The 13,210-nt window shown below is 33.1% G+C and overlaps 1 protein-coding gene across 1 annotated transcript; it reads left to right on the plus strand.

Annotated features, from left to right (window-relative positions):
- Positions 1-303: 303 nt before the first annotated feature.
- LOC100816413 (casparian strip membrane protein 1-like) lies at positions 304-3,394 on the plus strand. The gene is made up of 3 exons (XM_003535732.4): positions 304-653; positions 897-1,020; positions 2,971-3,394. Exons 1-3 carry the CDS (start codon positions 403-405, stop codon positions 3,184-3,186), a joined length of 591 nt encoding a protein of 196 aa, XP_003535780.1. The 5' UTR covers positions 304-402; the 3' UTR covers positions 3,187-3,394.
- Positions 3,395-13,210: the final 9,816 nt, after the last annotated feature.

The raw sequence follows: 13,210 nt of genomic DNA on the forward strand, positions 1-13,210 counted from the left end.
GTTCTTTTTAATATCTTTTGGTAAATTTTTTATATATTATTACTCTTTTAACCTGTGTTCATATTTCAGAAATTTCTATTAAAAACAAAACAACAAAAACAGAATATTAGTAAATATATATTTTTTCCCTCTCTTTCTCTACTGCTTTGGTACGAAAAGGTGACATTATTAAGAGCAAAACTTGTCATAACAACTTCGCTAATTAAGTTCGTTAGTTGGCACCCCCGTCCCACTAATCCTAACATTAACGACTCTTAATTTCTCCCTCTCTCTATATATATAACCTTCAATCATCAACACATTTGCATCATCATATCCACTCTCAAATTAATTCAGAGTCTCATCTCACATATATCCTCAGAACATAACTAAGCTTCTCATTAATTTTCAAAGCTCAAAAAAATGTCAACTACAATTGAAATCCCAGAGTCAAGTACTAAAGTTGCCAAGGGAAAAGGTGTTGTAGTTGTTGCACCAGCAAGGCCAGGAGGATGGAAGAAAGGGGTGGCAATAATGGATTTCATTCTAAGGTTAGGTGCTATTGCTGCGGCTCTTGGTGCTGCTGCCACTATGGGAACAAGTGATCAAACACTCCCTTTCTTCACTCAGTTCTTTCAGTTTGAGGCTAGTTATGATAGCTTCACTACTTTTCAGTATGTGACCTTCTAAACTCTATTTTTCTATATACGCTTTTCAAAACATGAGTGTTATGTTAGAAGTCTTAATCAATTTTTTTATTTGAAAATATTAGTGCGGTAGAATGTTAGTTTCTGTTATCAGAGATGATCAAATGAACCTACGATTATTTTTTTCTTTAACCATTCAATCCACTTTATATTTGCTAAATGTCTTAATCATTGAAATGAGAAACCTAATTAATGCTTAACAAAATGCAGGTTTTTCGTTATTACAATGGCTCTAGTGGGTGGCTACCTTGTGCTATCCCTACCTTTCTCTATTGTAGCCATCGTTCGCCCTCATGCAGTTGGACCACGGCTTTCCCTCATCATCTTAGACACTGTAAGCTCTCTAAAATCTTGATAAAATTGATTTTGTTTGGATAAATTTTTCCATAAACAAAGTCTGGTTATATCATAATTTCTATCTAAATAAACTTCTCCGTAAATACTTACAAAAGTAAAAAGTTAAAATGAATTGAATATTTTATGCTAACAAGATTGTTATAGTTAGGCTGATGTATATTATACTGTTATCATAATTTATAAATTTTAAGTTTACAATGTAATACACAATTTCATTTTTCATTAGGTATATGAACTGTTCGGATTATCCAAAAGAATTTCTAAGAAAATAAAAAATAAAATGCCTCTATTCATAAATTAAAATTAACTTAAACATAAAATAATTTATAAAGGGTAAATAGTCACTTTTGTCCCAGAATGTGTGATTCGCTGACAAATGTATCCCTGAAAAATAAAATATAAAATTTAGTCTCCGAAAGTGTAAAAAGTTTGACAAATATATCCGGCCGTTAACTTTCGTCCTTAATCGTTAATAAAATAGTCTGCCTATGTGAGGGACAAATTTATCAGTGAAATTATTGCCAACGTGATCATCTTTAATTGTCAGCATAGAGACATATTTGTTATATAATATTTTTTTTGATTTTTAATCTTTCCTGACAAATACGTCCTTGAAAGATGAAAATATAAAATTTAGTCATCGAAAGTGTAAAAAGTACAATAAATATATCCGAACGTTAATAGTTGATTGTGACTAATTATTATAATTTTAAAAAATTTATAATAATTGCGACAAAATATTATCAATGGAAGTGAATTTTTATTACTTTGTCGAATTCTTCTTACTTTTCTTCAACTACAAAAAAAAAAAAATCAATCATTTGGTTGTTAACTCTTGAATAAATGCTATCAACACAAATTATTTTTTTTTACTGTAAAACGATAAGAAAATCATTGTTTCTATTTAATTAAATACTATTTATTTAATTGTTTTTTTTTATAAACTTTTCATAATAAAATATGAATGTCTATTAATATATGGAATGACATCAAATTACAAATCATAATAAAAGTTTGTTGATTTTTAAATTAATTTTTTTATATCATACATAATTATTTTTTATTGACTAATAATTTAAAAAATCATAACCTTTAAAAAATCATTCCAAGGAAGAGAGTGTTTTTTACAAATTAAAAGTGTCATTACAATTATAATTTTTCTTAAAAATTATTCATGAATCTAATTTAACTATAATGCTTTACAATAAGTATTTTTTTTTACTTAAACATTTCATCAAACATGGGAGTATATAAAAGTTATTTACGAGTTTATAAAACTAGTATTCTTTTTTCTTCTCAATTTAATTTACGAGTTTGTTAAATTTTTTTTGTCGCAATCAGTATAAATTTTTCTAAATTATAATAATTAGTCATAATCTACTATTAATGTATAGATATATTTGTCAAACTTTTTACACTTTCGGGGACTAAATTTTGTATTTTCATTTTTCAATGACGCATTTGTCAATGGAATGTGAAGACAAAAAGTCAAAAAAATATTATATAACAAATATGTCCCTATGCTGACAATTTGATATGGTCACGTTGACAATTATTTTAATAACAAATTCGTCCTCTATACCAGAGACTATTTTATTAACGGTGACGGACGAAAGTTAATGATCAAATATATTTGTCACACTTTTTATACTTTCAAGGACTAAACTTTGTACTTTCATCTTTTAAGGATGCGTTTATCAGCGAATTACACATTTATGAACAAAAATGACTATTTACCCATTTATAAAAGTTCCCTCATTAAAAAAATTCTTCTAAATAACTTATCCTAACAGACCCGGCCTTTAAACCTAATTACTTATAATAGTATTTTTTTTCCTTTGAAGTGGTTGACCTAATTGTAAGTAATTTATTAGTATTAGCATATAGTTTTAGTTATAGACTCTGTGTGTGTTTATGAATATTGTAGGTGTTTCTTACTCTAGCCACTGCTGGTGGTGCTTCAGCTGCTGCCATAGTTTACTTGGCACACAACGGGGATCAGGACACGAACTGGTTAGCCATATGCAACCAATTTGGTGACTTCTGTGCGCAGACCAGTGCAGCAGTTGTCTCATCCTTGGTTGCTGTGCTTGTCTTAGTATTGCTGATTGTCATGTCTGCTTTGGCTATTGGGAAGCCTTGAAAATTATTAACATGCATACGGGGCCTTAATTAATTAAGTTATATGTACTATTACAATTATCATATATCGTGCATGTTTATATTCTGTTTTGCAAGTTTTTCTTAGCTTGTGAGGTTTTAATTTCCTTGAAGTAATTAATGATGTGCCGAATTGATGATTACTTGTATAAATTTGGTCAGGTGTTATTGCGTATGGAATATTTTAATTACACTCTGATATATATACATGTTTGAAGCTTTGATGTGCTTATTCTCCATTCTAATTTCTCTCTGCAGTAATTTTCTCAATTACAAAGTCGTCGTTTCATCACCTTGTTCCATTTTTTTTTTTTTTTGCGTGATCAACGAGTGAATGAGAGTTATAATAATGAAAGCAATGCAAGATATAATAGTAGCTAGTAATGTTATAATTCTGAAAATGAAAAAAAGAAGTAATTTTCACATCCCAGATCAGGAAAAGGGAAGAGAGAAATAAGAAAGATAAAGAAAAATAAAATTGATTGATATAATGATTAATATAATAAGAAAGAAAAACAAGCTAATTAATAAATGCTGTGTGAAATTTAGTATGTAAAAAAATATAATTATTAAAAAAAATGGTATGTAAAACACATTTTTAACATCCAAGAATAATAGTGTGTTTGGATTGGCTTAGTAGAAATCCACTCCACTTTGATGATGAAATCATGATGAAATTATCACAAAATAATTATTTATTATTTTAAAAAATCAGGATGAGTTCAACTTATGTACTAAGTTTAATCTGCGGAATAAATGGCTTTGCGTCCACTATGGGTGATTTGTAATTAAATGGGTCAATTTTTAAATCAAATTTAAATTTAGAGTCAAAATTCTATTACAATCCATATTTGGATAATTTGAGAGTTTTTTTTTTTGTGAGAGTTTTTCCTTTGTTAAAAAATTAAAAATTTAAATTATAAAATTAACTATAAATCAGAAAATAACTAAAACATTTAAAGTAAATTAATTTTTCATTTTTTATTTCCCTTTTGTGAATTGTTACTTGCTTATAATTGATTGATTTCTTTTTAAGGAAATAATTGATTAAATTTAATAATATGATAATAAATATACTAATAAAACACAAGCTAAATAATTAATCAAAAGTTAAATTAAATAACTAAAATGAAACAACATAAAAGAATTGGAAACAAGATATTGTCGTTTACCAATAAAACTAACATCACCAAATATTTTATTACATCAACTATATATTAAAATCAATTTCCAATTTTTTTTAGAAACAACAAATTACATTAACACTTCCTAATGTTTTTTGAATTACAGACAACCTTCTTTCTTGTTTAATGTTTATAACAACCTACCTTGCAACTCGTAAGGAATGTCAGTGTAATATTTTTAAATATAAAGATAAGTCAATGTAATATATAAGGAGTGTTAGTATAAAATTTTCAAGCATTAAGGGGTTTAATGTAAGAATATAAAAAAGAGTGAATTAGTTGTGTAATTTGAAAAAAGTTTATAGGGTGTGAGTATAATTTGTTCTTTTAGAAAAAATAGTGATTTGGGGGCTAGCTTGTTTACACAGAGACTAAACCTATTAAGGTTACGCAAATTAGGTAGGAAAAATCTTTATTTAAACTAGGCCTCATTTTAAAAGGCTTGACCCAACAACAAATTGTGAACTAAATAGAATGTTTAATTTATGGCTTTGCAATTTATACATCTAGCTTTATACTCCACAAAATCCTCGACTAACCTAGTGTAATGTGAAGATTCCAATATAGGTTGAACTTCAAATGCCCATCTTGGGCCTTCAACAAAAGGATGACTCTTAGCCACATGCATCTTGAAATATTTTTACTTGATACCTCACCGGTGACTTTATGTAATTAAGAGTAGGTCTCAAGTTACTTAAAACAAGTGAGGGGTATAATGTAGATCTCAATATAATATTTGGAACTCCATCATAAATGTCCACCCATTCACATAAAGTTGAGAAGGTGTCACATTGAGCCAGTCTAGGACACTTATGTCAAAATCAAAGGGTTGGACACCCAATAGTATGAATAAATAGTCATAAATTAAACGTACACAAACTTTCCTTCTCTGTCTATAGGGAGAAGATGTAGTACCTTGACTCTTTGACATCATACCGGAGGCATCTTATATGTTTTTTCTGTTTGGTTCACACACGTTCAAGTTGTCACTGTGACAGACTAAGACGTTTGAACCCAAACTCAAGTCCTAAGAGTTTGAGTTATATCCCACACCCCAACTTCAAATAAGGTTCCTCATATAAGCCCTAGTTTACATGTATCATTGACACTCCTGCTTGCTACTTATTGCTCATCAAGAATTGGTTATGCCTAGATGCCTAAATGATAACATTTGAACCATAACTCTTGTCATTGAAGTAGCCTTCAAAGACAACCACTACCAATATTGTGCCAGTTCTTAAAGCACCTATACAAAATCATTGCTTTGCTTCTCACTATTCTTTAACTCTTAAATATAGGCATATGCGTATGTAACAATTGACATTATACACGTGGATGATAGATGATGGTCTAGCTAATTACTATCATTTTGGCCTTTTACTAGGCTGTCACGTATGCACCAGATTGTTACATGTCATCCATATATGCATCATCAATTGCTATGTAGATAGATAACATGTCATGTATGTGCAAACATTACCTTTAATGAAAGTCTTTTAGTAGTAGGATGATGGCTAGTGTAACATCCATAATTGTTGACTTCTCGGTGGCTTTCACACTATGACACTTCACGTAGTGACACTTCGCTCAACATCCTTGTTGGTTAGAACCCTCCACCGGTCAAAATCCTTCGTAGGTAGCCATTTTTGAGACCTCTACAATCAGATTTGTTTGCTTCCAAGATTAATGAATGACTCCACAAACCAACATAAGACTTTTCAGCATGTTTTGTCCCCACTCACACTTTCCGGGAAACTTCCAAAAGATCACCCATCCTATAACTACTCCAAGTCAAGTACGCTTAACTATGAAGTTCTTAAGTGATGAGATACTGAAAAATAGATGCATCTTGTTGGTATAGGTAGTATCAATGAATTCCTTTAAGTCATTTTCAGTTGTACAGTCCAATACCTGCACAAACTTCGAATCTTTCTCATTCTGATGTGATTCAATTGGAGTGTTACATGCCCACCAGCTTTCACCTGGTTTGTCCTCGAACCAAATCATATTAGGAGAGAGGTCTGCTCTAATACCATTTGTAACATCCTTGATTTTCAACTTCTCGACGGCTCTCACACTACGACACTTCATGCGATGACACTTCACTCAACATCCTTGTTGGTCAGAATCCTCCATAGGCAGTCCTTTTCAAGACCTCAAAAATCAGCTCTACCTACTTCCAAGATCAATTATTGACCTCGAAAAAAGAAGACTTTTCAATGTGCTTTGTCCTCACTCACATATTTTCTGAGAAACTTTTCAGAAGGTCACTCATTCCATAACTACTCCAAGCCAAACACGCTTAACTATGAAGTTCTTAAGTGATGAACTATTAAAAAGTAGATGTATCTTGTTAGTATAGGTATTACTAATTAATTCCTTTAAATCATCCTCAGTTGTATAATCTAATACGTGCACACAACCTTTGAACCCATCTCTTTCTGATGTGATTTGATCGGAGTGTTACAACTAGAGTGCACAAGTTAAACAACTTAGGCACCATGCCAAAGTTCTTTTTTAACCATTGGATATATTGTTTTTATAATTAAAGGTTAAGATTTTTTTCATTTTTTCCTTTTCTTTTTATATTTTTTTCCTCCTTTTCCTACTTTGTCCTTTTGTCTTCATCTCTTCCACCCACCAACAACAAGCACATTGCATCCTCACCACCAAGAACCTTCGAGAAGACACCACCATAACCACCATAGTCATGTCATTGAAGGAAGCACAACCATGAAACTTTTGCGACGACAACAACAATAAAAACTACCACAAAGTACCAGAAAACCCACTAACAACCAACATCGTAAACCCTCCCCAGCAGCGACGAAAATGATAACAACTCTCCCTCTCTCAGATCTTGATACCACAATTCCATCCTTTCTCATATCAGAAACACAACAAAATCTTCGAATCATTAATTAGATTCGAACCAAACCAACAACACAACACAACATCTCTCTATCTTGCAAAATTAAAACACAAATTCATTTGATTCCCTTCACTTTCTGAGAAAGAAAAATCTTGTTTCCTGAGAAACCCATACATGGCCTGTTCAAGTAGATCAAGTTGATTGGCCACCACCATCGTGCAAGATGCACACCCTGGTGGCAACGACGGTGAGCAGGAGCAATGACGGAGTGTGCTGGTCACAGATGAGTTTATGGCTGTAGATGTTGGTGATTGCAGTACCTTTAGATCTACGAAGGTGGTGGCAGATGTTGGTGTCGTTGCCGTGATTTGGTTCATCTGAGAGGGAGGTAGAAAGAAAGAGGTTAGGTTTTCTGAGGGAGAAGAGAGATCAACATAAAATGGGATTTTCCAAACGAGCAAATTGGGAAAAAAAAAAAGAAAAAAGAGAAAAAAAGGAACAAGGAAAAATTTTAACCTTAGATCTAAATTTTAAAAATATCTAACAATCCATAAAACTATGGCATGTGTTACTGTTAGAACAAAGGAGAATGTGGATGAAAGTTTGAAAAAAAAAAAGAAGAAAGAAAAAAAAGAAAAAAAGGCTTCAAGTCCCACATCGCTCAGGATAAACACTTGAATAGTGTTTCACTCCCTATATATAGAGAACTCATTTCTTCATTTTTCCTTGTCCCAGTTGAGAAGCATTTCCTCAACTTTTCTTTCTCCCTCCCATATTTCAGCCGTTGCATTTCCGGCAAACTTCTCCCTCTTTCTTTCTGTCGCTCTAAAATTTTGGTTGGCTATAATAGTGACTTTTCAAGTCATATTTTTCGGTTGGCTATTAGAGTGAATTTTCAAGTCATATTTTCGGGTGGCTTTAGAGTGACTTTTCAAGTCATACAAGAGGGTGTAATTCTAGAAAGGTTCCCTCAGTGTAGTGGAAATCTTATACAGTGATCTGGACTGTTTTATCCTAGGAACTTCGTGGTTGATAGTCTGCTTGCACAATTTTTGGCAGTGCCACGAAACATCTTAAAGAAAGCGACATTGTCCGCGACTCAGCCAGTAATTTTTTTGGTTTGCCATAAACTATTGTTACAACAATTTTAAGACGTTTTCGGTTCTGCTATGACTACCGTAGATATTACTGGCTCGAACAACAATGACCTCAACAAACCTTTTAGGTTTGAAGGGTATCATTTCAAACGTTGGCAACAAAAGATGATGTTTTCTTTAACTATGAGAAAAGTTGTCTATGTTTTGAACACTGATATTCCAGTGATACCTGAAGATGCTGAGAAGGAAGTGAAGGATAAAATGACTATGGAATTAGCTCTTTGGAATGAAAATGATTACCTATGAAAGATTTTCATTCTGAATGGGTTAGCTGATGATCTCTATGATTATTATAGCCCATATAAGTTTGCCAAATTAGTTTGGCTGACTCTGGAAAAAAAAATGATACTGAGGAACTTGGGACTAAAAAGTATGTTGTTAGCCGCTACCTCAAGTATCAAATGAATGATGATAAATTAGTAGAGTCTCAATCCCATGAGATACAGAAAATTGCTCAAGAGTCATACATATCTGTGATAACTGAGATCAATATGATTGGAGGATCAGATGGATGGTGGGTAGACACTGGCGCCTCCCGCCATGTCTGCTATGATCGTGCTATGTTTAAAACATACACGAATGTTAAAAATAAGAAAGTGCTGCTGGGAGATTCCCACAGCACTATTGTTGCTGGAACTGGAGATATTGAACTGAAGTTTACCTCTGGAAAGACTTTGATCCTCAAAGATGTGATACATACTCCAAAGATGAGAAAGAATCTGGTTTCTGGTTTTCTTTTAAACAAGGCTGGGTTTACTCAGACCATAGGTGCAGATTTATTTACTTTGACCAAGAATGGGGTATTTGTAGGGAAAGGGTACGCCACTGATGGCATGTTCAAATTGAATCTTGATATTAATAAAGTTTCTCCTTCTGTTTACATGCTGTGTGATTTTAATATCTGGCATTCTAGACTTTGTCATATAAATAGTCGTTGCATATCTAACATGAGTAACTTAGGTTTTATTCCAAAGCTATCTTCAAATCACTTTGAAAAATGTGTTTTTTGCAGTCAATCTAAAATAACTAAGAAATCACATAAATCAGTAGTTAAAGAATCTGAGCCATTGAACTTAATACATTCTGATATATGTGAATTTGATGGAACGTTGACCAGAAATGGAAAACGATATTTTATCACTTTTATTGATGACTGCTCTGATTATACATATGTATATCCTATGAAAAATAAAAGTGAAGCGCTTGACATGTTTAAGTTATTTGTAATAGAAATTGAAAATCAATTCAATAAGAAAATCAAGAAACTTCGAAGTGATAGAGGCACATAGTATGATTCCAGTTTGTTTAATGAGTTTTATAATTTACATGGAATCATACATGAGACGATTGTTCCATATTCACCTGAAATGAGCGGTAAAGCTGAAAGAAAGAACAGAACTTTTATAGAATTAGTTGTAGCTACTATGTTGAGTTCTAGTGCAACCTCTTTTTGGTGGGGCGAAATTTTATTAACTGTTTGTTATGTGCTAAATAGAATCCCCAAATCAAAAAGCAAGACATCTCCCTATGAGATATTAAAGAAAAGACAACCAAATTTGTTTTATTTGAGAACTTGGGGATGTCTGGCCTATGTAAGGATCCCAGATCGCAAGAGGGTTAAACTTGCAAGTAGAGCCTACGAATGTGTGTTCATTGGTTATGTTATTAATAGCAAAGCGTATAGGTTTTATGACCTAAACGGAAAAGTGATCATAGAGTCAAATGATGCTGATTTTTATGAAAATAAATTTCCTTTTAAATTAAGGAATAGTGAGGGTACTTCATCCAGTTATCTTCTTACTATTAGTAGTGAAAATCTTGCACAACCAGAACCAGATATAGAGCCTCGAAGAGGTAAGAGAGCAAGAATTGCTAAAGATTATGGGCCCGATTATATGGCCTATACATTAGAGAAGGATCCATCAAACCTCCAAGAAGCTTTGTCTTCTTTGGATGCTAACTTGTGGCAAGAAGCCATTAATGATGAGATGGATTCTTTAGAATCTAACAAGACCTGGCATTTAGTAGACTTGCCTCCTGGTTGCAAACCAATTGGTTGTAAATGGATCTTGAAAAAGAAACTAAAACCTGATGGTACTGTGGATAAATACAAGGCTCACCTTGTAGCCAAGGGTTTTAGGCAAAGAGAGAATGTGGATTTCTTCGACGCCTTTTCACCAGTTACTAGAATAACATCTATTCTGGTGCTAATATTTCTTGTTGCTATTTACAGTCTAGTGGTACACCAAATGGATGTTAAAACTGTTTTTTTAAATGGTGAATTGGAAGAGGAAATCTATATGGAGCAACTTGAAGGGTTTGTGATTCATGGACAAGAAGATAAAGTTTGCAAGTTAGATAAATCTTTGTATGATCTAAAACAAACACCTAAGCAGTGGCATGAAAAGTTTGATAACTTAATAGTCTCGAATGGGTTTAAGGTGAATGAAGTGACAAATACATTTACTATAAATCTATAAATAATATTTGCACTATAATATGTGTATATGTTGATGACCTTCTCATATTTGGTTCAAATATTCATGTAGTGAACGATGTGAAATCATTGTTGTGTAACAACTTTGATATGAAAGACCTCGGAGAAGCAAGTGTAATCCTTGGTATTAAGATTACTAGGTCAAAAGAGGAAATTTCTCTGGATCAATCTCACTACATTGAGAAGATCTTAAAGAAATATGATTGATTTGACTGTAAACCTGCTAGTACACCATATGATCCAAGTGTAAAACTGTTTAAGAATACTGGTGAAGGTATACGACAAACTGAGTACGCAAGTATCATTCGCAGCCTTAGGTATTCTACTGATTGTACTAGACTCGACATAGCCTATGTTGTGGGATTATTATGCAGGTTTACCAGTAGACCTAGTATGGAGCAATGGCACGCTATTGAAAGGGTAATGAGGTACCTTAAAAGAACCATAAACTTTGGATTACATTATAAAAGGTTTCCCGCTGTACTTGAAGGATACAATGATGCAGATTGGAACACTCTTTTAGATGATTCCAAAGCAACCAGCGGCTATATATTTAGCATAGTTGGTGGGGCTGTTTCTTGGAAGTCAAAGAAACAGACTATCTTAGCTCAGTCCACTATGGAATCTGAGATGATAGCACTAGCAACTGCTAGTGAGGAAGCAAGTTGGCTGAGAAGCTTACTTGCAGAGATTCTGTTATGGGACAGACCGATACCAGTTGTGTTGATCCATTGCGATAGTACCGCGGCTATTGCAAAAATTGAGAACTATTATTACAATGGTAAGAAACGACAGATACGTCGTAAGCACAACACTGTTAGAGAATTACTCTCAACAGGAGTTGTTAGAGTGGATCACGTACGCACTGATGATAATTTAGCAGATCCTTTGACGAAAGGATTAGCTAGAGAGAAAGTCCATAACACTTCTAAAAGAATGGGACTATTGCCCTTACTGTGATGATCATTCATGATGGTAACCTGACCTAAATGACTGGAGATCCCAAGAACTAGGTTCAATGGATAATAACAAGTTATGAAGTGATATGAGATGAACATGCTGTTATAAGTGAAAGCAACATGATTCCTGAAGTAACAAGAGGATAAGTTATGGAAAAAATTTGTAATTCTTAATGAGATCTATACTCTATGTTGAGTGGAGTACCTAGGTTACAGGAGTACTCTTGATAGACTCACCTATGTGAATGTTGAAGTGGGGGCCGCTTCATATGAAATTTTGGGCAAAAATTTCTAGAGCGTTCACTATATCGGGATAGACGTGCATGACCTTTAACGCACGGGCTTTATAGAATACACCAATGAAAAGGTTGTGTGTGGTTTGATGTCGGAGATAGAGTTCAAGACTTCACATCACTCTAGTAAAATCTGAATCTTACTCACTATGCAAAGGTTCAAGTTGTATGACACCTTTGTTTATGCATAATTTTATGAAATCCTCGAAAATCTTCTTTTCAAATTTCAAGTAGGGGATTGTTAGAACAAATGAGAATGTGGATGAAAGCTTGAAAAAAAAGAAGAAAGAAAAAAAAGAAAAAAAGGCTTCAAGTCCCACATCGCTCAGGATAAACACTTGAATAGTGTTTCATTCCCTATATATAGAAAGCTCCTTTCTTCATTTTTCCTTGTCCCAGTTGAGAAGCATTTTCTCAACTTTTCTTTCTCCCTCCCATATTTCAACCGATGCATTTCCGGCAAACTTCTCCCTCTTTCTTTCTGTCGCTCTAAAATTTTGGTCGGCTATAATAGTGACTTTTCAAGTCATATTTTCGGTTGGCTATAATAATGACTTTTCAAGTCATATTTTTTGGTTGGCTATTAGAGTGAGTTTTCAAGTCATATTTTCGATTGACTGTTAGAGTGACTTCATATTTTCGGGTGGCTTTAGAGTGATTTTTCAAGTCATACAAGAGGGTGTAATTCTAGAAAGGTTTCCTCAGTGCAGTGGGAATCTTATACAGTGATTTGAGTTGTTTTATCCTGAGGACTTCGTGGTTGATAGTCTGCTTACACAATTTTTGGCAGTGTCACGAAACATCTTAAAGAAAACGACATTGTCCGCGACTCAGCCAGTAATTTTTTCGGTTTGCCATAAACTATTGTTACAAGAGTTACACAAGTTGTATTCATGGTTTAGTAGCACGACTAAAGCCACAATCAAATTGCACTTTTCAGGGACATTTTAAAATTTTAATACATTGAAGGACAAATGACATTGAATTATGCTTTTAGATACCAAAATAATTATTTATCCAAAATACAAATTAACATTTGGACTTT

This window comes from Glycine max, chromosome 10, assembly GCF_000004515.6.
Source record: "Glycine max cultivar Williams 82 chromosome 10, Glycine_max_v4.0, whole genome shotgun sequence".
In the NCBI taxonomy this organism is placed as follows: domain Eukaryota; kingdom Viridiplantae; phylum Streptophyta; class Magnoliopsida; order Fabales; family Fabaceae; genus Glycine; species Glycine max.

What these genes read in the sequence shown, in the direction of transcription:
- LOC100816413 (XM_003535732.4), top strand. Translation starts at nt 403, where the DNA reads ATGTCAACTACAATTGAAATCCCAGAGTCAAGTACTAAAGTTGCCAAG. An exon ending in GATAGCTTCACTACTTTTCA is followed by an intron (nt 654 to 896) that starts GTATGTGACCTT and finishes AACAAAATGCAG; the next exon opens with GTTTTTCGTTATTACAATGG. An exon ending in CCCTCATCATCTTAGACACT is followed by an intron (nt 1,021 to 2,970) that starts GTAAGCTCTCTA and finishes TGAATATTGTAG; the next exon opens with GTGTTTCTTACTCTAGCCAC.